Source organism: Staurois parvus, unplaced genomic scaffold (assembly GCF_062004578.1).
Source record: "Staurois parvus isolate SC_StPar_1 unplaced genomic scaffold, SC_StPar_1.0 ptg000051l, whole genome shotgun sequence".
NCBI lineage: Eukaryota > Metazoa > Chordata > Amphibia > Anura > Ranidae > Staurois > Staurois parvus.
Window position 1 is genome coordinate 1,788,968 of NW_028317847.1, and position 27,215 is coordinate 1,816,182.

General features: G+C 40.8%; 1 protein-coding gene across 1 annotated transcript in view; it reads left to right on the top strand.

The window, feature by feature from the left end:
• Window positions 1-7,657: 7,657 nt before the first annotated feature.
• Window positions 7,658-27,215, top strand: part of ABCB1 (ATP binding cassette subfamily B member 1) — a 117,599-nt gene continuing 98,041 nt past the window's right edge. Inside the window, exons 1-2 of the mRNA XM_089666257.1 lie at window positions 7,658-7,792; window positions 12,550-12,654. Coding sequence (XP_089522383.1) covers window positions 12,563-12,654 — 92 coding nt within the window. The 5' untranslated portion in view covers window positions 7,658-7,792; window positions 12,550-12,562. The remainder of the gene's footprint in view (window positions 7,793-12,549; window positions 12,655-27,215) is intronic.

Sequence of the window (27,215 nt, forward strand, 5' to 3'; positions counted from 1 at the left end):
AAAGCCTTGAGTGCAGGATTCAGGAGTGCGTTATGTACAGAGTGCAGGATTCAGGAGTGCGTTATGTACAGAGTGTAGGATTCAGGAGTGCGTTATGTACAGAGTGCAGGATTCAGGAGTGTGTTATGTACATAGTGCAGGATTCAGGAGTGTGTTATGTACAGAGTGCAGGATTCAGGAGTGTGTTATGTACAGAGTGCAGGATTCAGGAGTGTGTTATGTACAGAGTGCAGGATTCAGGAGTGTGTTATGTACAGAGTGTAGGATTCAGGAGTGCGTTATGTACAGAGTGTAGGATTCAGGAGTGCGTTATGTACAGAGTGTAGGATTCAGGAGTGCGTTATGTACAGAGTGTAGGATTCAGGAGTGCGTTATGTACAGAGTGTAGGATTCAGGAGTGTGTTATGTACAGAGTGCAGGATTCAGGAGTGCGTTATGTACAGAGTGCAGGATTCAGGAGTGCGTTATGTACAGAGTGTAGGATTCAGGAGTGCGTTATGTACAGAGTGCAGGATTCAGGAGTGCGTTATGTACAGAGTGTAGGATTCAGGAGTGCGTTATGTACAGAGTGCAGGATTCAGGAGTGCGTTATGTACAGAGTGCAGGATTCAGGAGTGCGTTATGTACAGAGTGCAGGATTCAGGAGTGCGTTATGTACAGAGTGCAGGATTCAGGAGTGCGTTATGTACAGAGTGCAGGATTCAGGAGTGTGTTATGTACATAGTGCAGGATTCAGGAGTGTGTTATGTACATAGTGCAGGATTCAGGAGTGTGTTATGTACAGAGTGCAGGATTCAGGAGTGTGTTATGTACAGAGTGCAGGATTCAGGAGTGTGTTATGTACAGAGTGCAGGATTCAGGAGTGTGTTATGTACAGAGTGCAGGATTCAGGAGTGTGTTATGTACAGAGTGCAGGATTCAGGAGTGTGTTATGTACAGAGTGCAGGATTCAGGAGTGTGTTATGTACATAGTGCAGGATTCAGGAGTGTGTTATGTACAGAGTGCAGGATTCAGGAGTGTGTTATGTACAGAGTGCAGGATTCAGGAGTGTGTTATGTACAGAGTGCAGGATTCAGGAGTGTGTTATGTACAGAGTGCAGGATTCAGGAGTGCGTTATGTACAGAGTGTAGGATTCAGGAGTGCGTTATGTACAGAGTGTAGGATTCAGGAGTGCGTTATGTACAGAGTGTAGGATTCAGGAGTGCGTTATGTACAGAGTGTAGGATTCAGGAGTGCGTTATGTACAGAGTGTAGGATTCAGGAGTGTGTTATGTACAGAGTGTAGGATTCAGGAGTGTGTTATGTACAGAGTGTAGGATTCAGGAGTGCGTTATGTACAGAGTGTAGGATTCAGGAGTGCGTTATGTACAGAGTGTAGGATTCAGGAGTGTGTTATGTACAGAGTGCAGGATTCAGGAGTGCGTTATGTACAGAGTGCAGGATTCAGGAGTGCGTTATGTACAGAGTGCAGGATTCAGGAGTGCGTTATGTACAGAGTGTAGGATTCAGGAGTGCGTTATGTACAGAGTGCAGGATTCAGGAGTGCGTTATGTACAGAGTGTAGGATTCAGGAGTGCGTTATGTACAGAGTGCAGGATTCAGGAGTGCGTTATGTACAGAGTGCAGGATTCAGGAGTGCGTTATGTACAGAGTGCAGGATTCAGGAGTGCGTTATGTACAGAGTGTAGGATTCAGGAGTGCGTTATGTACAGAGTGTAGGATTCAGGAGAGCGTTATGTACAGATGTAGGATTCAGGGATGTGTTATGTACAGAGTGCAGGATTCAGGAGTGCGTTCTGTACAGAGTGCAGGATTCAGGAATGCGTTAAGTACAGAGTGCAGGATTCAGGAGTGCGTTATGTACAGAGTGCAGGATTCAGGAGTGCATTTTATACAGAGTGCAGGATTCAGGAGTGCATTATGTACAGAGTACAGGGTTCAGGTATGCGTTGTGTACAGAATGCAGGGTTCAGGAATGCATTTCATACAGAGTGCAGGGTTCAGGAGTGCGTTGTGTACAGAGTGCAGGATTCAGGAGTGCAATTCATACAGAGTGTAATGTTCAGAAGTTAGTTAAACCGTAAAGACACCAATTGAACATGGCACACTTACATTTTAAGATCTTCATTAACAGCATACTGGAGCCAAAGCAAGAATGAAGGCATCAGATGGATAACAAATGAGTGCAGCTGAGCAGGACTTGCAGCAGTGTGAACATCTAGCATAATCAGGGATTGGCGAACAAGCTGGCAGAGGTACGACTGCAATGAGAGAGAGTGCAGCTGTGAAGTCTGACCTGTGATGTTGATGTTGGGCGGGGCCGATATGCATTTCAGGGGTTTCGCCCTCTTTTAAAAACCCGTTCGTAGGGAAACAGCAGGTATCTCTACAGTGCCAACCGGGAAAAAGGTGGCAAAGGGCAGGACCAATTGGAACTACTGCATGTTCCTGAGGTCATCACAGAGGACAAGGGAGCACTCTATACGTCTGGAGGAAAAGAAATTTAATCTCCAAATACAGAAAGGTTTCTTCACAGTAAGAGCTGTGAAAATGTGGAATAGACTCCCTCAAGAGTTGGTTCTGGCCAGATCAGTGCATTGCTTTAAAGAAGTCCTGGATTCTTTCCTAGACACACAGAATATAACTGGATACTAACATTTACAGGTAAAGTTGATCCAGGGAATATCCGATTGTCTCTCGGGAGATCAGGAATTTTTTTCCCTGCAGGAGCAAATTGGATCATGCTTTGCTGGGTTTTTTTTGCCTTCCTCTGGATCAACTGTGGGTATAGGATTATAACTTTGTTTTTTTTTTATGATTGAACTGGATAGACTTTTGTCTTTTTTTCAGCCAGACTAACTATGTAACTATGTGACTATGCAGGTCTGACTCAGCTGGAAGTTAGCATATAAAAAATAGAGTAATGCGGGACAAAGCCCCTGTACACCAGGACTGCGGGACATAGGTGAAAATGTAGGAAAGCCCCACCCAATCCGGGACTGTTAGGGGGTATGGTTTCATGCATCCCTGTGAAGACAGTCCCATCCTTGTCTGTTGGGACGCAGCACCTGCACGGATAGAGTCATTGGTCCCTGAAGGAACACTGGCTGCATTCAGTGCCACACACCTGCATCAGTACAGCCGCTGCATCCCAGTAGACATGAAGGGGCTGTGTGCACATGGATGCACAGGACACCTGTGAAGTCAGCCCTTTAGTGCAGGACAGAACTAGAAATGGTATTATTGCCATCTTTAATCCTCTATCAGTTATTCATAGTCTCTGTTTTATTATCGCTGGCTGAAGAAGGCCAGGCTTACATAGCCAGTAAATGCCAAATCTGAAGGGTCTGCTCTGCCAGGCAAATAACTATTGTAGAGGGGAGGTGGGGTGAGGGAGCTGGGGAGACCTATAGTGATCAAGACCGATTTTCTTTTATCTCCTGCTTGATGTGTCACCTCCCCCCCGCCTCCCCCAGCAGCACATGGCAGGCGTCTGTTGCTCCCCGCAGACATGATTTCATTTCCCAGTCTGGTCAGAAGCGGCTGGGAAGGTCAGCTCCTTGAGCTGCTTAAAGCTGTATTAAACCCAAAACTAAAAATGTAATATACTGCCGCCTACCAATCATTAGATGTGATGGCTGCATTTGTTTTAATTTACGTATTTTTCCCTCTGTTTTCACCTGGTGATCTGCCCAGTAACACACCTCCTGTATTAGAGCGCCTCCCACTCTGGATGAAGGATCACAGGGGACACCTTTGGACAGCAGCATTGTCAGTCTGGAGGGAAGGCAGTGTTATGCCCCGTACCCACTATAAGAAAATCATACGAACATTTTCGTACGAGGACCGATAGTCCGATAATCGGATCGTTAGTACACAGCTTTTGAGAGCCGATCACGACAATTCGTACAACAATATCCGAAGGGACAAGAGCAACAAATTTTCTCGTACGATGTCAGATCGTACGATTTTCATTTAATCGGTACAGTAGTCGTCTGAAAATACAATACAAACACAACGTAATACATGACATCGCTTTCAAAATTCTTTTTTTTCATAGGAGAATTTTCGCATCTTTAGTAACCTTTTCACTTTCGATGTGAGACTAGCAGGTGAAAAAAAAAATGGCAGATCGTTCGTCTGATATTCTCATCATGTGTACGGGGCATTAGAGTACTAGCAGATTTAGATACACTAACAAATTGAAGCTGAAACCCAGCTCACATTACATTTCTTTAGGCTTTATATGAATAAACAAAAGCTGATTGTTGTAATCACCCCTGTCAGTGGTAAATGGTTTGTTAGCTGATACCTTTGCAGGACAGTTGTTCCTGGCTGGATCAGCAGATGAAAATAGTTTCCTTTCCTTTCAGTTTTCTTTCTTTTTCTTGTTTTTTTTTTCTCTTTTTTTCTCTCCCTCCCATCCCTTATTTCTCTTAGATCTCTTTTTCAAAAAAGAAAAAGAAAATAATGTTTGGAGGGGCTCTGCAATTGCATCCCCCCTGCTACATATATCTTATACTATAGAATATAATTGAATATGGTATTTTTATTCTGTTAAGGATTCTACTAAAGCGTTGAATTGAGGAGACTCACTGGATATATAACTGAATTGACCTTTTCTTTTATTTTGTATTATTTTTGTATTATTATGTATTAAAGCTGAATTAATGGACAATCGTATTGTATACATGAGAAATCTTTTGTATTTTTAGATTTGTGGGCATTTTTGTCTATTATGCAATGTGATTATTTAAAGCGACAAATTATATTAAAATACAGAGAATGAAAATAAAAAGAAAAGAGAGCCTAAAAAAGAAATTTAATGCAGCCATCTTAGATATCTAAAAGTTAGTAAGGTGCAATATAATAAATTACTTCTTTAGGTTTAATACCTAAAATTTAATTCAGTCAACTGAATAATAAGAAAAGAAAGAAAACAGGAAATAAAAAGACTGTATGACCAAATCTTTCTGCCACTTTTTGTTTACATGTAACAATCAATATTTTTTGCTAGAAAATTTCTTAGAGCTCCCAAACCTTATATATTTTTTTTAAAGCAGAGGCCCTAGAAAACAAATTCATGAGTGTTGCAATTTTTTATGTCACACATTATTTGCAAAGTAGTTTTTCAACAGCATTTTTTGGGAAAAAATACCCCTTTTTTGAATTTTAATGCAAAAAAATACAATGCATAACCCATTTTTTGATAACATATAAAAGATGATTTTATGGCAAGTAAATAGATAAGAAACATGTCACACTTTAAAATTGCACATGCCCATGCAGTGGCAACAAATGGCAGAAATTTTAATATTCATAGGTGACACCTTAAAAGCCTTTACAGGTTATGACTTTAGATTTACACAAGGTCTGGTGCTAGAATTACTGCCCATGAACTGACTTTTCTAGTGATACCTCACATGTGCGGGACTGACGAATATGTTCACCTTTGTGCATGAACATGGAGGCACTTTAAAAATTGTTTTTAAAATATTTTTTTTTTACACCATCGCTTTAATTTATTTTTCAATCACTTCCCTTGTGACAGCAATAGGCAGTGACAGGTACTCTTTATAGAGAAATCTGGGGTCTATAAGACCCCAGATCCCTCCTCTGCCCTTAAAAGCATACTTTTAATTTTTAAAAATGTCTCCATTTACATTTGGGGAAACCAGAAGTGATGTGTGCTTATCGCTTCTGGTTTCCTATATCATAGAGGTGGACAGGCTCTAAATAATGGTGCCGAGATGATGCCTGTGTCTGTGAGCATTATTCTGGTATAACCACTTGAAGTCCAGCGATATATTGGTATGGTACTGGTCTGCAAGAGAGAGAGAGAGAATAGAGATAAAAAGAAAGGGAGAGAAGGAAAGAGAGAGAGAGAGAGAGAGAGAGAGAAGGAAGGACTGAAAGAAGAGAGAGAGGGAGAGAAGAAAGACAGAGAGAAAGTAAGAGAGAAGGAAGGAGAGAGAGAGAGAGAGAGAGAGAGAGAGATAGGGGTGGAGAGAGAGAGAGAGAAGTAAAGAAAGAGAGAGGAGATAGAGGGAGGGAGAGAGAGAATGAGAGAGAGGGGGAGAGAGGGAGAGAGAGGGGGAGAGGGGGGGAGAGAATGAAAGAGAGAGAGAAAGAGGAAAGAGAAAAAGAGAAGGGATGAGAGAGAAGGAAAGAAAGAGAGAGAAGGAAATAAAGAGAGAGAGAGAATGAGAGAGGGGGAGAGGGGGGGGGGCTGAAAGAAGAGAGGGAGAGAAGAAAGACAAGGAGAGAGAGAGAGAGAGAGAGAGAGGAGGGGGGGGGGGAGAGAAGTAAAGAAAGAGAGAGAAGGAAAGAGAGAAGGAAAGAGTGAGAGAGAGAGAGAGAGAGAGAGAGTGAGAGAGAGAGAGGGGGGGGGGGAAATGAGAAGGAATGAGAGAGAAGGAAAGAAAGATAAGGAGAGAGAGAGAGAGAGAGAGAGTAGGAAGAAAGGAAAGCAAGAGACAGAGAGAAAGAAACAGAGAGAAGGAAAGAGAGAAGGCAGGAGAGAAAGAAAGAGAAGGAAAGAAAGAGAGAGAAGGAAAGAGAGAGAGGGAAGGAAAAAGAGAGAGAAGGAAAGAAAGAGAGAATGAAAGAAAGAGAGAGAGAGGAAAGAGAGAGAAAAAGAGAATGAATGAGAGAGAAGGAAAGAGAGAAAAGGAAAGAGAGAAAGAGAAGGAAAGAGAGAGAGAAGGAAAGAGAAACAGAGAAAGAAACAGAGAGAAGGAAAGAGAGAGGAAAAGAAAAAAGGAAAGAGAGAGAAAGAAAGTTTATTCACGTCAGAGCCCATAGTCCCAGCAGACAGTCCCATGTACATATATCATCACATATAACAACTATAATATTAATAAGAAGTGTCCCCCCCCAGCTGTCACTGACTGGGCCCCCATGGACCGCTCCTTGTATGCAATGTGTGGTTGGCAGCCTACAGCTGCAGTTTGTAATTGATTTGTACAAGTATCTGTCACTTCTGAGCAAAATATATTTGGATTTAATCACAGCAACAGTCATAGTTATGCCCACCATACACGTTACAATGTGATTGTACACTTTCCTTTACCTCTACCAACAACTATGTAGTGCAGTGGCCTGCCTGATTGGATACAGATTGATTAGGTAGGCGCTCCTATTACATAGTTCTAGTAGATGTAAAGGTGATTGTACAGAGGTTATACAATCAGACTGTACAGTGTGTGGCTATCTTTAGAGCTACAACAATGTAGTACAAAGGTGTGTCTAATTAAATACAGATTGATTACACAGTTTAGGTAGATATTACCTAGTTTTGATAAATGTAATGGAGATTGTAGAGACTGTATGGTCAGATTGTCAGGTGTGTGGGGGCCCTCAGAGGTGTATGGGGACCCTTATAGGTGAGTCACCTGTGCAGGAATATGAAGGATTGTGTGATATCTGCGCTGACACAGGATGTTAAGTCATTACCCTCCAGAAGACCTGATGAGCTAAGACATGGCTAGGAGGGGAGGATGGAGCATGATGTAACTGAGTGTCATGTGCAGGAGGAGGCCTGATCTATGACACTCACTCTCCCCTCCTCATCTGTACACATAGCCATACACAGCCAACCACAGCCCGACCACAGCCATCCATCTCCATCTGTGACAAGGAGGAGGAGTTGTGTGCTCAATATTCTCCGCTGACTGCCCGATCCCTGTCTCTGATCATACTCCTCCTCCTGTATACCGATCAGCAGAGGAGCAAGCAGAGGATCTATACCAGAGGACTGGGCACTGACACCACTACTGGGACGGCGACAGGTCAGTGACACCTGGGGGGGACACTGATTGTTAGTATCATAGTCGTTGTATGACAGTGAGAGTATTTGTACATGGGACTGTCTGCTGGGACTATGTCCATAGACTCTAACTTTATTACTTTTTCTTTCTTTTCCTTTTCTTTTTCTTTCTTTCTTTCTTTCTTTCTTTCTTTCTTTCTTTCTTTTTCTTTCTTCTCTAAAAAAAGGGGTATTCAAAAATATGGAAAATGTAATCAAAAGCACACAATTTTAGTAATTACCTTTATAATACACTGCGATAAACAAGAATTTCTCAGTGCTTGGCAGTGATGGGTGTTTGCACACAGCCACCTGTACATGACAAGTGTTATATACTGGTAACCAGGGGCGGACTGACTATTTGGAAACTTGGGCACTGCCCCTGGTACCTTTTTCATAGCCTTTTTTGAGTTTGGGCAAGGACACAGGGGCCCCATGATCCCCTATTGCCCGAGGGCCCCATGAGTTGTCAGTCCGCCCCTGGTGGTAACTACACACTGTGTACAGTTATAGATGAGCAGGCCATGGGTGTCCAAGTAAATCCTTTTTTTCACATTCTCCCTCTAACCCCTTCTCTCTCCCTTCTCCCTCTCTCATATATGTATGTATATATATATATATTTTTTTTTTTTTCTTATTGTAGAAGCAGTCTGCATGCCTATGTGTTTGATTTTATACACATGTGGCCATGGAGGTGATTGGAGCACCTGAATCCAATGATTTGGAGGGCTGGCCCAATACTTTTGGCAATGTAATGTAGTTGTTGGTAGAGGTAAAGGAAAGTGTACAATCACATTGTAACGTGTATGGTGGACATAAATAAGACTGTTGCTGTGATTAAATCCAAATATATCTTGCTCAGTGACAGTTGCTCGGGTACAGCTACCTGTACAAATCAATTAAAAACTGCAGCTGTTGGCTGCCAGCCGCACATTGCATACAAGGAGCGGTCCATGGGTGCCCGGTCAGTGACAGCTAGGAGTGAGAGTATTTATACATGGTACTGTCTGCTGGGACTATGTCCATAGGCTCTGACTTTAATAAACTTTCTTTCTTTCTTTCTTTCTTTCTCTTTCCTTCTTTCTTTCTTTCTTTCTTTCTTTCTTTCTTTTTCTTTTTTTCTTTCTTTCTTTCTTTCTCTTTTCTTTTCTTTTCTTTCTTTCATAAGTTTCGTCCAGTAAAAACTAGGGGTCCTGACAATTTAACCATGACAACCATGTCAAAGCTGCCTTTTTTACATCATTGATGGTGTCCAAGTGCCTTTCAAAGATATTTTCAAGTTAGGAAGTAAGAAAAAGTCATAAGATGCTAAGTCAGGAATGATTTCCAACTGAAGTTCACGCAATGGTGCCCTTGAGGGATGAAAAGAATGAAACAGGGGCATTGTCGTAATGGAAGATGACGGCACTTTTTGGCTAGTTGTTCAGCTAATTTTATCAAAACATTTACATAATAAAGAGATGGTTAAATACTATTTATTCATACCTGTAACAACATGCAAGTCCAAGTGTACTCCACCATCTGCTAATTCTTGTTTTTTTTTAATAAAATTATTTTCCACACATTTTTTGAAAGTCATGTATATATGTATATGAATATATATATATACAGAGAGAGAGAGATATCTATATATATGTATATAGATAGCACATTTTTTAATTTCTTTCTTTCTTTCTCCCCTTCTCTTTAAATACATATATTTATATTGTAATATTGTATATTATTATCTCCCCTATATAGATACTGTATATCTCTTTTTACTGTTTTCTTTCTTCCCCTCTGTGTGTGTGGTGTGTGTATATGTATGTATATATATATTCTTTTTTATATCGATACTATTTGTCTCTTTTCTCTCTCTCTTTATTTATTTATCTCTTTTTTTTTTGTCCTGTTTTCTTTCTTTCCCCTCTCTTTTTAGGCCTCATGCATACAGACATTTACATGCTCAAGTGTAAGTGCCACGTACAGCCACTCATACAAGTCAATGGCTGTATGCAGTTGTACACTTGTAATCTCCAAAGGCTTCTGAATTGGAGTTTACCTGTATATGTGCATGCTGTACATTACCTCAAATGTGAAATCGCTATGTTTGATTATGTTGATTGTACCATATGTCCATGTGTGGGTAAGTGCCGATGCAAAAGTGTACAGCTGCATGCAGCCATTCACTTGTATGGGTGGCTGTATGCGGCACTTGCGACTCTCCAGGCGTGGGAAAGCATCAATTTTACATAAGACTTTTGAGCAAGTAAATGTCTGTGAGCACGAGACCTTCTAGTGTTCATTCCTTGTGTATTTCTTTCTGGTATATTGGTTATCATAGCTGTCATGTTGGTCCAGATTGACCTTAAACAGTTGTGTGTAAGGAGATTAGACTGGAAACTGAAATTGATATGAGTGGGCTGTTATATATATAAAATATAAAATAAAATACCATAAAAAGGTTCTGGGATAAAACAACAAGAACAATATAATCATAAAGACCCAAACGTAGTCTAGCTCTGTCACCCACTTTTCTGGAGCACATACTAATAAACAATGGGTAAAATCCATATAAAATAATCCTTTACTCCTACAGTGGCTGTGACAGAGCCATCAGCTTGACACATTTCCCAGATTCAAACTATTCTGGTTTTCAGGAGCTAGAGAGTCAGCTTGCTTTAAAACAATCAAAATCAGTCTATTAGAATATGTGTATGAACCCAAATTATATTTAGGCTTTACAAGTACCATAAAGAAAATGCATAAATAAAATGACTTGATAATTATTACACCAAATATATGAAATTTAGAGTAAATCTTTAAAAAATTACAGGTTGATACATTATTATTGGCTTTGCACTCTAAGACCCCGGTCATACCAGTGCGACTTGTCATGTGATTTGATATTTTCAAATCACATGACAAGTCGTACCATATTGTCCGCAATTAAAGCAGTCATATTGGTGCAATTCCGACTTACATGCACTACTTTTTGGAAGTTCAGATGCAACTTGCATAGACATCTGGGTTTCACAGTGGCTAAATGGTTAGCACTTCCACCTGGCAGTACTAGGGTCATTGGTTCAAATCCCAGCCACAGCACCACCTGCCTGGAGTTTGCATGTTCTCCCTGTGCCTGCTTGGCTTTCCTCTGGGTACTCCTGTTTCCTCCCACACTCCAAAGACATGCTGGTAGGTTAATTGGATCCTGTCTATATTGGCCCTAATATTATTATTATACAGGATTTATATAGCGCCAACAGTTTGCTCAGCGCTTTACAATATAACAGGAGACAATACAGCAACAATACAGTTCAATACAAGAGAGTTAGGAGGCCCTGCTCCTTGGAGCTTACAATCTAAAAGACCTAATATCATAAATGGTTAGCACTTCCACCTGGTAGTACTAGGGTTGTTGGTTCGAATCCCAACCACGGCACCACCTGCCTGGAGTTTGCATGTTCTCCCTGTGCCTGCATGGGTTTCCTCTGGGTACTCTGGTTTCCTCCCACACTCCAAAGACATGCTGGTAGGTTAATTGGATCCTGTCTATATTGGCCCTAATATGTGTATGTATGAATGTGAGTTAGGGACCTTAGATTGTACACCCCTTGAGGGTTAGGGACTAATGTGAAAGTACAGTGCTGTGTAAATTGACGGCGCTATAAAAGTACCTGTAATAAATAATAATAATAAATAATTGTCATGAAGTCACACAGATGTCTTGCAAGTCGAATTCGGTGTGACCGAGCACTTAACATTATTCCTTTTGACATGTCTAATGCCATTGCCCTAAAGTAGCACCAAAGAAAAAACCTTTTTTTTAATTTTGGATAGAGTAAGGGAGGGTTATAACCCTGCTTTATTTTTGCCAGCTGTGTCCGATTGGGGAGATTTTACATCACTTCCTGTCCCATAGCTAAACAGGAAGTGAGAGAAAATCCTTCCAAAGTGAAGGAATTTATGATTGTGACCAGGGTCACCAGAACTAGTGTCCCCATTTGAAGATATACCCACTATTGCTGTTCTGGGGACAAGCCAAATTTTGGGATTTTCCTTTACTTTTATTGATAATGGTAAACAGGTTGACAAGAGAGGGGGAATCTCCCTAACAGGGGGCCCAGACAGCAAAAAAAACTGACAGGTGTTTTAATACCCCTTCACTCTATCCAAAACTAAACACTAAATACTGTAATAAGTATTATTTTTATCAATAAAATAAAATCATGCTGTATAGGAAATATTAATAGCTAATGGTAGGCAGGCATCCCCTCTCGACGCGTTTCACAGACTTAGTCACCTTCCTCAGGTGCCTTTTAAACTTAATATGATAGCATTTAAAGCAGCTATATAAGTAAAAAAAAAGAACAAAATGTGTTCCTATGTACCTCCTTAATAATATTTAGTTGACCCTCATCACCCCTGTTTTTTTCACTTGTTTTTTAACCAGAATATAGTTTCTCTTTCACATCAAACTGCAGCTCATAGATGAGAAGCGACCACATAGGCAAGAATAGGATTTATACTTAAAAACACATTTTTGATGTATTTGCTGTAACAAAGGTGAATAAGCCCTAAAACGTTTGTTTAATTTTTATTGCTTTTGTTTGATGTTTTTTAAACTGTTAAAAATGTGCAAAACAGGAGCCTTACAGACCAATCTGTTCTCGGGGCATCACTCCTGGTCTCTTTATAATGAAATGATTATGTTTTCTACTAGAAGGTTTGCTTGACATCGCACCAACTTTTATTTTTCAGACAGGATTCCATCATGGCCAAAAACAAGAAAAGTGAAGCCAATGACATTGAGGGGAAGGATCAAGTTAATGGGGATGTCACTGTGAACATTGCCGACCCCAAAAGGTGAGCGTACAATAAAGAGCATAAATGTGATCATATAAAAAAAAAAAATCTTGGTTATGTTTTCAAACATTGGTCCATGACCTTCTGACAGTCAGCAGATTGCACTCCTCTCGTCTGATTCTCTGCTGTCTGCCAGGGCGACACACTTGACAATGGATTAGGAAATTAAATTATTATTATTAAATTATTAAACAATTACTTAAATTCAATTTCCTTTTTTTATATGAAATATAGTTTTAAAGGGCCAGACCACACAACAATATATTTTAGTTATAGCCAGGTGCATCATGGGCTAGCTTCTTATATGTCTTGGATACCTCAACAGTAAGATCTCTCTGCCATAATTTGTATTTCTGTGTTCCTGTTTTCTGAGAGATTTTGGTGCCCCCGCCTGTGTGTTCCGACTCTTCCTATTACATTCGGTATAATATGAAATAGAAAGTGAGCAGGTAGATTGGGTGCCCCTCATAATGGCCATAGCAGGTGGCATAGAGAGATACAAGAGACAGACCATTGATTTAACTTTTCAGCATCTATCAATTACTGAAATTTTAAGTTTTGGTTTTCCTGATCCTTTAAGGAGAGCCTGTCAACAACCTAAAAATTCAGGTAGGAGTACAAAAAAATAAGTATTTTTAAATGCTTACATTCAGTGTTTTCCCTACCAGTGATTTTTTTTTTTTATGCATTTGCAAATATTCTAGAAACTCTGGCTACTCAATTCCCTTGCATAGCCCCCTCCTTCCTTGCATGTCATAGCCATCTCCTCTTCTGGCAGTGCCCACTTACTCTCTGTGCTGGCCCAGCTCCTCCACCCCTCCTCTCACTTCTGTACATAAGGTTATGTAGCTGCCGGGGGAGAAAGAAAAAGGAATACTATAGCGTCATTTAAGTGACAGCTCTGAGTCTACTGGGGTTGGTGACACCACATCCAAGATGTTAGTACCCAGCAGCAGTCTCTGGATGTTTGGATGTCTGGACAAAGGAGGCTTTATAAAAACACAGGCAGACAATACTTTGAATATGCATATACTATTAAAGGAATATTTATGTGAAATGAATGGTCTGGTGACAGGGTCTCTTTAAAGAAGATACGATTGCTAAAACCCAATTTTCCGTTCGTAGGAAAATAAATCTGGTATTAAAGGTTGTACTATATTTAAAATTAAACAAAAATTGTCAAAAGGACGAAGTTTTAGAACTGTTATTCCACAGCACTGTTTTTGTTTAAATACAATATTTTTGCTATCAGTAATATTCATTAATTTTTTTTAAGAGAATGTGCATAATGTATTGCTCAGCTGACCATTACATTTTATTTCTTGAAAGTAATTATTTTTTTCAGTGTGTTATATGTGCTGTATGCCAGACATATGGATGACTGTGTTTCTTGTTGGTTGAAGGTGCATGAGGTTTATTACACTGGTAGAACTTTGGACTTTTCTTGAACATGTACTCTACATGCTTGGAATAGAACTGCTTCAGTACAGTGTTAGAGGACAATATATCAGTACAATAAATCAGAAGTGCTGTAAGTTATAAATATCTCTAAACCTGGAGTAAAAGCAGACCTTGACATACATGGAGTATGTTACAGTACTGACCAGGGCCATGGATCCTCCTGTAGAGGGCCCAGGCCAGCAGGGGGGCCCAGGCAGCTGGGTGAATCAGAAGTGGGCAAGGAGGGTGACTGGCACGGCGGGATTTGCAATTACTAGAACCGATCCCCTGTATGGGTCTCTCTGCAGCAGCTGAAAGTTGGCTTCTTCTCCTCTTCCTCCTGCTGGCTTTCAGCTGCTGCAGAGAGAGCCATACAGGGGATTGGTTCCAGTAATTGCCCCCCACTGCACCCATCACCCTCCCTGTGCACCATACATTTCGCCCTGTTGCCTAGGCCCTGTGCCCCCACCCCTCAGTGCTGTTGGCTTCCCTTTTTTCCACCGGCAGCTGCAAGCACACAATAGAATCCTTCAGGATGGAGAGTGGAGAAAGGGTCCTGTAAATATAGCACATTTACCAGCCCCCTCCTTTCCTGAATGAACACAAGGAGTATCAGTACTGATCACAAACTGTGTTCATTCATAACTGAAGCATAGTAAACTGTGTCTTTTAGGGGAAGAGGGGGTGGGGGCTGCCAGGTTGGTTGTATGGGGCCCTGTGGTTTCCCTCAGCAGCCCTGATACTGGCTAGTCGGTATGATATCGTGATGAGTTCATATATCTCCTCTTTATATATATATATATATATATATATATATACTGTATATATATATATATATATGTGTATATATATACTGTGTATGTATGTGTGTATATATATATATATATATACCCACACACAAACATTCTTAACAATATATTAAGATGTGTATATACAGTATATTATACACATGAGTATTTTGTCAGAGAATATACTGGTGAAAACACCTTGATTACATCCTTACATTATTTATGCCTGTCTGATAACTGCCATATATTAAAGTCCAACTCCAGGAAAATTTAAAATGACCCTTGGGAGCGAATTGCTCATTTAGGTGTAGGAGACACAGAATAGGAGATTTACTTACCCAATCCTCCATCTGCTAGACTGCTCCCTACAGCAGTTTCTTCCCTATGCTCCAGTGGTCTAAGCTTTTGATGGCATCAAGATCAGTGCAGGGTCCATAACCCTGCACTGAACATGATGAAGCTAAAGGACAGTCCATTCCCAGAGCATGGGGGAGCACCACCTGCCGTGAGAGTGGAGGATCAAGTAAGCAAAATTGCTTCTCCTCTCCCCTAGACAAAATGAGCAGTCGCTTCACTTCAAAGGATTATTTTAAAGTTTCCCAGAATTGGGTTTTCAATATGTTTTTGGGGATGTGAAATACATGTTTGCTGATGAGTTAGATTCAATTCGAATTACATTCAGACTTTCGATTGAAATTGCAAACAGTTTCATAGACATGAGCGTCCAAGTATTTGCATGGTCTAAAAAGAATGAAAAAAATTGTTTGGTATTCGGTATGTGTGACCGCTTCAAAAATGAAGGAGAATGTTCCACCCTGTTTGGGGGATACTTCTTCCATGCTGGATATATACTGTACTTCTTCAATCCAAATGTAAACTGCAACTTCACTTTTTGAATCAGCATTGATTATTTGTAATCCTTATGCTGCTAGCATCAGTAAATAGATAGGGAAGTATATTATATTTACTTTTTTAAAATTTCTTCAGTTACTTCCTGGTTTCCATGCCTAGGCAAATGATGTCATACATCCCAGGAGTCTTGAGGAGGGAAGGAGGGGTTTGCTGAGGTAAGCACACCCTCCTGTCTGTATGCCTGAGCTAAGGGCAGGTGGATTCCAGGAAGTAAATGCTATATAAATCATGTGCCCTTAATCAAGATGGCCACAGCCAGAAATTGTAAGGGGTGTTTTTCAAAGTGATTTCTCAGCAAAATAAAGCAGGTAGACAGATATGGATTGTTGATTGATTGTGTTTTTGGTTTGTGGTGCTCAGATACAGTGTAGTTCTGCTTTAAAGAGAACCAATCAGAACCAGTAGCAAAATAAACTTTCATTATTAAGCTATTAATTATATATATCTAGAATAAAAAAAGGCCGGACTACTAAGTATGGCAGAAATATTGGCTTTTTTGGGCACAGTAAGAGACCACACAGTAAAATACATACAACCATTTATTGAGATAAAAGAGTCATATATTCTTTCTAGGACCCATAATACAAACATGCCCCCGAAGAAAGGGGAAAAAAAAAAGGGAAAGTCATATATATCAGGGGTGGGCAACTGTGGCCCTCCAGCTGTTGGTGAACTACAAGTCCCATCATGCCTCTGCCTTTGGAAGTCATGCTTGTAACTGTCAGTTTTGCAATGCCTCATGGGACTTGTAGTTCTACAACAGCTGGAGGGCCACAGTTGCCCACCCCTGATATATATAATTCAGCCTTACCTCCAGGCACTGGTGTGTGTCCTGTTCATCTCTTGTATTCTCTACCTGTCATATTGGAAGTGTCAGCTGGCTGTGAGGCCCTTGCAGAGGTTGCCTCTTTAGCTCAATGCTCATGTAATATTGACAGCACCTTCTGTAGCATGCATCTGTAACATGCTACATGTTACACCCTGAATATGGGTGTAATATGTTATGAAAGGTGAACCTAGCCTTTAATATGTACAGACTTGAGGAGAGAAGGGAACGAGCAGCCATGAATGAAACCTTTAAATGCACAGTGGCAAACTATGGCACTACCTGGCTGGAGTCTGCATATTCTCCCTGTATCTGTGTATATTTCCTCTGGGTACTCCAATTTCCTCCCTGTGGCAGATCCAACTGGGACAGGGGCTTTAGGAGGGGACTGCAGGCTAGGCCTCTTGCCTACTGACCATGGGCCCTGGCTCTATTCTTTGGGATTTGTGTGCCCAGGGGACCTTTTGGAGCAGCTTTACTTTGGATTCAAGTCCATGTCTCCCCAATACACACAGACTCTGAAAACTGGAGGACCAGGATACAGATTTATGGTCTCTGTGCCCAAACCAGAATTGACTGCTTCAACCCCACCCCTCAGACTCTGAGACTCAGAGCAGATGTTATTGTTTCTGCCTGTTGGCTAGTCCTCCTGGAGGTTCCTACATGATGGGATTAGTCTAGTGTCAGCTTTACCTCGATATCTAATCAGCGTGAAATGTTTATCTCAATCTGTAATATTTATTTGTATTGTTCATGTGGGGATTGCCCTGTTTCTGAGGTGTATAAAAACCTGTATTTCTTTTCAATAAAGTAGTTCTAGTTGCACCTAAGCTAGTGTCATCTAGTCCTTGGGTGCAATACTCAGCTATAATACCTTGGTCTTGTGTCCCAGCGGCGAGGAAGCAGTTCTCTGACGGGATGCCAGGCAGTCCGTCACGCTCCCACACTCCAAAGACATGCTGGTAGGTAAATTCGATCCTGTCTAAATTTGCCCTAGAATGTGAGTTAGGAACCTTAGCTTGTAGGCTCCTTGAGGTCAGGAACCCATGTGATTGTAAAATATACATGTAAAGCGCTGCGTAAATTGATGGCGCTATAGTACCTGTAATAAATAAATAATTTATTAAAGGTATTTATAAGGTTCAGGAGGGCAGTGTTTTCAATATGAAGCTAAAATCAAGAACGGGAACATGACCTCAGACTAGAAGGAGGAAAGTTCAAAGCTAATCTTAGAAAGTGTTATTGTTGATTCTTCAAATAGACTTCTGGAAGAGTTAGTGAATCAGACAACAGTAAATTAATTCAAACATGCTTGGGACAAACAGAGATCTATACAAAAAAAGTGAAAAAAAATGAATTTTCAAAATTAGGGCAGACTCAGTGATTTACTTATCTCCATCCTGCTACAGTCCCCAAAATGTACAATAATTAAAAAATTCATCAGGGAGAGTGCAATCCCTTTATGTACCCAGCATCATGTTCGGACATGGACACATAGGCCCAGAGATCTCATCAATAGATTTCAGAAGAGATTGCTGTATAAGAAGCTGTCAGGTGGTTTAACTCTCCAGTAACCACCAATAAAAGAAAATGTATGTTTTGGGTGGACTGATCCTTTAAATACATGGAAGGGGCAGTACAACCCATGACAAAGTGTTTCTGACAGGGACAGCAAGTTCTTAAACGAGACTAAAAATAAAATTGCGGAAATGAAATGGAACATAGATGATAAAAAGCAATAAAACCCTGTTGCGGCCTCTGTGACAAAAGGTTATGTGTCTATATATATATCCCCACTCTGGCATTTTATCTAATACTGCCAGTGTACTTTCCATGATATTAAATAACACAGATTCCTGATAACATAACGTACTCCATGTCACTGTGGATTAAAAGAAAACAACTACTAGCATCTAGACCGGGGGGGTCTCCAAACGTTCTAAACAGAGGGCCAGTTTACCGTTTTCCAGACTTTGGGGAGACCGGTCTGTCAGTGTGAGTGCAAAATGCCCCGGCATCAGTTGGAGTAAACTATGCCCCATCGCTGGTATTAGTGGGAGGAACAGTGCCCCATTGATGGTATCGGGAAGGAATGATGCCTCGTTGTTGGTGTCAGTGCAAGGAATTTTTCCCGGTTGTTGGGGAAAGAATAGTACCTTATCATTGAACTCAGTGGGTGGAATTGTGCTCCATTGTTGGTATCAGGGGAAGGAATACTGCCCCATCACTGGTGTCAGTGGGAGTAATTGTACCCAATTGTTGGTGTCACTGAGAGTAATAGTGCCCAAAGGGCCAGATATAGGCAGGCAAAGGGCCTTATCTGGCCCCCAGGCTGCAGTTTGGAGACCACTGATCTAGACATGTCTTGGAAAACAACAGGGCCTAAGTGACTGAAAAAAATATATCTAGAATGATAACCTATTAGATTATTCCTAGTGCAGCAACAGTCAATAAGAGTATATCTTCTTTCAAACCAGTTAGACCTAGAAAACCTATTTATCAAAGTGTTTGGAAGAAGTTAGCACTGTTAGTGCCATTCATAGCAATCTTGCATGGTGCATGTTGTCACTTGTGCAAATCAAACAAACCAGGGTAACTAGTAACCCAAAAAGGAAGTTTCAAAAGGGACCAAGCAGCTTATGTGCATATAAATGGCTTTATTGAGAAAATAATAATAATCTACATCGAAATTAATATACAGGAAAAGGCCAAAACCACCATCCACCAAGACACCTAAAATTAAAAAGACGTGGTAACATCACGTATGTTACATGCGTGATGACGTGGAATCTGACAGGTGTATATATGAATGTATCCCATTGCTCATATTTCTACAGCTGATTTGACCCCACTCAGCCCTGCTTGGTCAGCACTTTACAGTGTATCTAGTACCATGCTATATGTATGTATGAATGCAGGTTGGATGAGCAGCTGCCTGGGCGAAGAGACAATGTTGCCTTTTTAATTTTAAGTGTAGTGGTGGATAGTGGTTTTAGCCTTTTCCTGTATATTTGTTTTTTATATATATTATTATTATTTTCTCAATAAAGCCATTTATATGCACATAAGCTGCTTGGTCCCTTTTGAAACTTCCTTTTTGGGTTATTAGTTACCCTGGTTTGTTTGATTAGCACTTTGTTGAGTTTTGGTGGCCATACCAATTTATATAGATGGTGAAGCCAGCTGCAGAATGGCTTAGAGTATGATTGCAGATAGATATACACTTCTACCTACTTCTGAGATTGACTAAGCGTGGTCCTTGGAAATCCCTTAATTTGCAGGGATTCCCTCTCACTTCCTGTTTGGCTATGGGACAGGAAGTGAAGGAAGATTTTCCTAATGAGACACTGATGGCGGAAAAAAATCTGACCGGGGTTATAACCCTCCCTTGCCCTATCCAAAATGAAAACAAGTTTTGCCTATAGTTCTACATTAATTACTATTGCTTTACTAATATGGATATTATTAGAGATGTACACCACGAAAAAATGTGTTTTGCTTTTTTCCACATTCATTTATTAAGTCAATCATTTTGTTTCATCACATTCGTTATGTTAGAATGATTCCTTTTCGGAATTCATTTTGTACTTTCTGATTCTTTTCATATACTGTATTCGTTGTTGCGAATCGACTCTTATTTTTGGAAGTTATTTTGGAAGATTCGGATTCCTTTGCTATGTGATTTCTGCGACTTGTTTGCAACCTTGATACAACTTGTTTGCGACTTTGATGTTTTACGACTTTGGCCAATCATAACAATACAGAGTGTGACACATATTATTGGACTTAAAAAACCCTCTGAAGTCATAAACAAATGAAACAAATGAACACAAATTAGTTCATTGTTTTCAATAGAAATCATTTCGGATTCGTTAAAATTCATTGCTATTGTGATTCGGAGATTCGGCTCCATCTGAATCTCTGAATAACAAAAATTTCCTCTGAATTTTGATTTTTAACAAAAGGAATCGCACATGTCTAGATATTTTATTTATATGAATTACCATTTTTTGTTCATTAGGTTGATATCATTCTTTTCATGTTCATGCTGAAGAGAAAGGAATTCTTTTCCCTGATAATGTTGGCTGCATCTGTTCTTATCTAATAAACATTTTAAAAGACTTTCCAAGTCTGATGAACTTTGTACGAACACTTCTCACTAAACATCCAAAGGTTGTGTCTCCAGGGCAGAAGGTGAAGCATAATCTCCCCAATGGGACCCAGACAGCAAAAAAAAAAAAAAATCAGCAGGAATTGAATCATTCCCCATTGTATCCTAAACTAAAACAAAAAAAAAGCAAGAAATGTCTCCCTTCTCCTCTCCCTAACCTCTTCCCCATATTTCTTATCTTGCCCTGTGTTCGCACATTTGCTCTCCCTCGCTTCCAACCCTTAAGCCTTGTAAACATGATGAGAATATTGGAAAAATGATCGTCCATTATTTTTTTGCATGCTAGTCTCATATTGATAATGAAAACGCTACGAAAGTTACGAAAATTCTCATAAGACAGAATAAAAATAAAAATTCGGAAGTGATGTCATGTATGTTATTTTCAGAGGAAAATGTACTGATTAACCTCCCTGGCGGTATTCCCGAGTGTAGCTCGGGGTTAATTTGCAGTGCCAAAAGCGATAACCCCAAGCTACACTCGGTATTACCATGCGGCATTGCTCAGGGATTCCCAGTTTCACTTACCTTGTCCTGCGCTCCCGCGATGTGTCCCCTGCAGCGTCCCCAGCCATCTCCTCCGGCGGATGCCGGCATCCGTCTTCTGGGTTCCGGTCCCTGCGAGCATCGGGACGTACGGGGGCCGGAACTATTGGGAAATTTAAAAATTTTAAAAAGTGACATTCACAAAATACACTAAACTCACATAGTAAAACATTCCTGTATCAAACCATTTCACATACATTTTGTCCCGAGTGCTTTGTCCTGTGCCCTGCCCGCATTTTTACTGTTCTTTCTGCCTGGAAACTGAGAAACGTCCATGGCGTCCAAAAAACGTCCCTTTAGGTCAAAAGTGGTTTTAGACCGGCTAGAGAACAGCGATAGTAAATCAGAACCACTTGCAGAATTGAGTGATAATGATTTGTGGGGAAATTCGTCATCAGACACTGAAAACGATTTTGCGACTTTGCTCAGCGATGTGCGAACTTGGCGCTATATTTCAAATTTCAGTGTTTTTGGTTTGATTATATTATTGAATTAAATGTATTATTATTTTTTCTGATTATTTATTAAATTATAATTTCTGATTTCATGTTTCAAATTTTATTATACCCGGAATGCTTACTAGACTCTTGTTCGGACAGATTTCAGTGAGTTATTACAGGCCTACAATAAAAAAACGACCGCTAGGGAGGTTAAATGAAAATTATATGATCTGGTATCGTACGAGAAGAAAATTTGTGCTTGTCCCTTTGAATAATTTCGGACAAAAGTTGTGTACTAACGATCAGATTATCATACGATTGCTTCGAAAGCGGTATTTTTTTTGTACATTTTCTGATCGTGTATATTAGGCGTTTCTCCCCTGTTCTACTTGTATCTTTGGATCTACCAAGTCTGTATGTTGTTTCAATACCTCCATGTGATAAGACAAAATGACTATATACATCATAACTTCTTTTAGGACCAGTTCACACTACATGAGTTTCAGCTGCTTTTTTTATGCATCCAAAACGCACAGAAAGTAGGTTATATGGTTATCAATGTCATAGTTTACATCAGTGCTTGCAGTTCCAGTGCGTTCCGGTTGCAGAAAAAAAGTAGAACAGGCTGCATTTTTCCTGCACAGAACTGTACTGGAACACAAAACGCATCAAAAATGCACTGGAACCCCCCGGCTAGTCTGAGGCAGGGGCGGACTGATCATTTGGAAACTCGGCACTGCCCGAGGGCCCGGGGTCACTAGGGGGCCTCATGAGATGCCCCTGGTACCTTTTTCATAGGCTTTTTTGAGTTTGGGCAAGGACACAGGGGCCCCATGATCCCCTATTGCCCAGGGGCCCCATGAGTTGTCATTCTGCCCCTGGTCTGAGGTTGTGATGTTGTTCGGTATTGGCGTTTCCCAAACCCCTGCTCATGGCCTTGTCATCTTTTTCCTTTTGTACTCCTCTTTCCTTTTCTATTTCTGTTTGTTTTTGGTGTGGCTGTGGATAGCTTCCTTTAGTTTGAGTTACTGTCGATGTTATACTAATGTTTTTGTCATTTATGTGCCATTAATAGCCCCTGCATGGGCGCACCTTTTGCCCTGTTGGCACTGTTTTCTTTATTTTTTTATGTGCAATTGATGGCCTCTGCGTGGGCGCGTCTTGTTGCTCCTGTTTTTTTTTAAATGTTTATAAACTAATAAAAATACAAAAATGCACTGGGACTCACCAAAACGCACCAACAAATGCACTGGAACGCACATGTCCCTATTTAAATTGAAGAAAAGGGGGGAAATGAACGGGAACGCATCAAAAACACACCGGAACGTGTCAAAAACGCTCCAGAATGTGCCCAAAACATGTCACAAATGCACATGCAGAAACGCATCTGAACGCATCTGGACTGCATTTCTTTGGTGTGAGCCGGCCCTTAAAGCATGGAGCATAGAAACAAACATAGAAACGGGACTGCAGGAAAAGACAGAGTAGTCCATTGAGTCTGCCCTTTTTTTGTATGTTTTTTTTTGTTCACTTTTTTCTCTGACTATAGATCTGTGCATGTCCCAAGCATGTTTGAAGCTATTTACTGGTGACTGGCTCACTAAAGCCTCTATTGTTAATGTATGTTAACTATTGAAAATCAGTAAAATGATTGAACAGTAGAAAAAAACAGCTTTAAATCTACTTTAACATAAAGGATATGTATGAACTGTAAAGTGTACTTCTCGAGGTTCTAATCACTTTCTCCCTTACATCCTTGTGTAAGGAACAGGGGCGGACTGACCATTTGGAAACTCGGGCACTGCCCGAGGGCCCGGGGTCAGTAGGGGGCCCCATGAGATGCCCCTGGTACCTTTTTCATAGGCTTTTTTGAGTTTTGGCAAGGACACAGGGGCCCCATGATCCCCTATTGCCCGGGGGCCCCATGAGTTGTCACTCCGCCCCTGGTAAGGAACTTTAGATATCACCACCACCAAGCTAGAGGAGCAGGAATTGAAAAGGATGATTATTATACGGCATAAACAGCTAAGTATCAGGAGGATAAAGATTCAGTTAGCAATAGCGCTGGGACATTCGTAGCAGACATCAGCCCGTCCCTTGGGAAAACGCGGTGTACACATGGTGCTCATGTCCTTGGGAATCCTTCACTGTACAAAATAACTGCAATGTTTTTTTTCTTCCATTAGCTACACTGAGCATGTAAAGGTTTATACTTTTAAGAATAAAAAGTTAAATAAAGAAAAACATTATGTTTCTTATGATCCTTGCGATTAAAGGCACAATCCTATCATGCATTTTGGGTGTTTGAGTTCTGCTCCGTCTCAAGCCCCCATGTATCTGCACACAAGGGTTATGAAACCGCTTGATTCATAATTGGGATATCTATAAATCTGCAAATACAGTATATTACCTCTGCTGGTGTCTGCTGCTATGAAAACTGGTAAAAAAGCAGCTTTAGCTCCTCCCACGTGCAATCTGTAGAGCGACAACAGTTTGCGTAGCGTTTTAAAATATAAAGGGAGATAGTACAGTTACAATACAATACAAGAGGGTTAAGAGGACCCTGCTCATAAAAGCATAAATCTAATGGGGAGGGACAAGTAGTACAAAAGGTAATCGCTGTGAGGGATAGGCTTCATGTACACGGGACACTTCTGAACGATGGAAACTGACTGCTGGAAAACATAGGTTAAAAATGTCTGTTTAGCCGCGTTTGCATACCGCGTTTATGAGCGTTTGCCTTTAGAAGCATTTTTTAAAGATAACCTCAGGAGACCTTCCAAAATGCCCAGAATGCACTGAAAAGCAGTAAGTAATTAACTATTTCAGACATTTTGAGACTTTTTTTGTGGTGTTTGGATGTGTTCCAGCTCATTTCTGTGCAGAAATTATTGCAGCAGTGTCTAACATATTTTCTTTCATGCGAAACCTCAAAGTATGGTGTACCAGGTCCAATTGAGTTCCGGGAAAACGCTTTGCATGCACTTTTCATGATGTAAAAAGGCTCTGGACAACATCTGGAAATGGAAGAGTTAAAAAAAATTTCCAAACACAAAGGCTTATAAACACGGTTAGCCACGTTTACAAGCGTTTGGTGTTTGAAACGCTGATAAAATCTACTCCTGACGCAAGTTTGGTGCGTTCAAAAAACTACTGTAAACTCAACTGCCTGTAAACGAAGATGTGTACATGGACACATAGGAAAACATTAGGGAGAATTCAGGGGCTGCTGAAAAAAACTCAGAAAAGCTCCTAAACGTGCGTTTATCAGCTGCAGTGTACATGGAGCCATAAACTGATGGAAGATTGAAAAGTTCAGTCTTTAGATGGAGGCAGGATAGGCTTGTCTAAAGAGATGAATTTTCAGGGATCATCTAAAGGTGGACAGAGCAGGAGATCCAAATACATGAAAGTAGGTGCTACTACCTCCCAATGTTATAAAGTGGCTTTATCATCTGTGCTTTGGCGGAGGCAGCGGACTCCTCATCAACACAATCTGTATAAGCAAAGAAAAGCTGGCACGCCGGTGTATACTATGTAATTTTGTGTTTATTGGCGGGTAACAGACGACAGCCACAATGTCAACGCATTTCAGACAAACTGGCCTTATTCATGAGAAGGACTAGTTCTGAATAAGGCCAGTGTCGGCACTGGACCCACAGTGCTGCAGTGCCAGGTTTTCTTTGCCTGGAAAGAATAGGAGATAGCTGGACAGATTGAGGTAGAGAGTTGCAGAGTAAGGGAGAGGCTCTAGAGAAGTTCTGGTGGCGAGCATGGAAGGAGGTGACAGGGGAGCTGGAGAGCAGGAAGTCTTGGGAGAAGCAGAGAGGATGGTTTTGTTGATATCTTGAGACACGTTTGGGGATTTAGCTTGGGGAAGAGTTGTGAATGGGTTTGTATATTGTTGTTAGTACTTTGAATTTTATTAATTGGGCAATCAGAAGCCAATGAAGCGATTTGGCTGAGAGGGATAGTGGACACTGAGCGGATGGTAAGATAGATGAGTCTGGCAGCAGCAATCATGTTAGACTGAAGGGGGGATAGCCTGAGTAGAGGTAGGCCTATGAAAAGAGAGTTACAATAGTCAAGACGAGATATAACCATGGAGTGAATGAGTAGCTTAGTGTTTGGTTAAACAGGGGCGAATTTTAGAGATGTTAAAGAGGTGAAGTCTACAAGATTTGGACAGTGATTGGATTTGGGGCTGAAAGGACAGGTCAGAGTCTAGGATTACACCTAGTACCCATAGGCAGAGAGGAGGGACTGATATTATTGATATTGATGGAAAAGTCAGAGAGAAGGACACGGGTGAGGGGATTGATACTGCCTTGCCCAATATGTCGTTAGTCGTCAACCCAATAAATTAGCATTTAGCATTCCATATCAATTAGCACTCAGACTAGGGGAGGGCAGGACAGGACTAGGAGCTAGTTAGCTGTGCTGCAAGCAAATCTGCTGGCAAGGAACCTCTTTGGTCCCTTTTACACGGGTCCTGTCCAATCCATTTAGCAGTGGATCCATGAGCAGATTCCTTGCTGAATCAGAAAAAAAGGAACAGTTGTCGCTTTTGTGACATCAATGTCTGTTCAGTGTTTTGCTCTGTTTAAAAAAAAAAGAGCTTTCCAGACCCACATTAAATCTATATTGTATAGGTGACTGGATGTAGGTGGACTTGTGTCTGTTTACATCAGGCTACCACCAATCCATCACGGTTAGAACCTGGAAAATGCAAAAGGACTCAGACCTTCCACTTTTTTATCCTGACCTAGATGGAGTTGGAGGCAAGCTGATGTAAGCTTGTCCACTTACATCCACCTGCCAATAGACTTGCATAGGGCCTGCTTGAAAGGGGTCTTTGTCCTTATCAGTCTTCTGCTTTTCGTTCACTGTTCAATCAAAGGCTGGGGGTGTAGAGAAGATGCCACTATATTATATAGCTCAGGGGTTAAAATTTTGAGTCCAGACCTACTAGCTGGTCACAAAACTTTCTCTCCACCAGTTGCCCCACCCAACCTTGCCCAGGTCCGCCCCCAACCCCACCCCCTTAAAGTTTATGAAATTACATTTTTCTTTAGAATAAATAGTCCAAAATATAAAACTTTACACAGTAATGTATAACCCCCTCCCTGTACTCCATTATAGTGATATGACATGTATACAGTAATGTATATCCCAGCCCCCCTGTACTCCATTATAGTGATATGACATGTATACAGTAATGTATATCCCCCCTCCCCTGTACTCCATTATAGTGATATGACATGTATACAGTAATGTATATCCCCCTCCCCTGTACTCCATTATAGTGATATGACGTGTATACAGTAATGTATATCCCCCTCCCCTGTACTCCATTATAGTGATATGACATGTATACAGTAATGTATATCCCAGCTCCCCTGTACTCCATTATAGTGATATGATATGTATACAGTAATGTA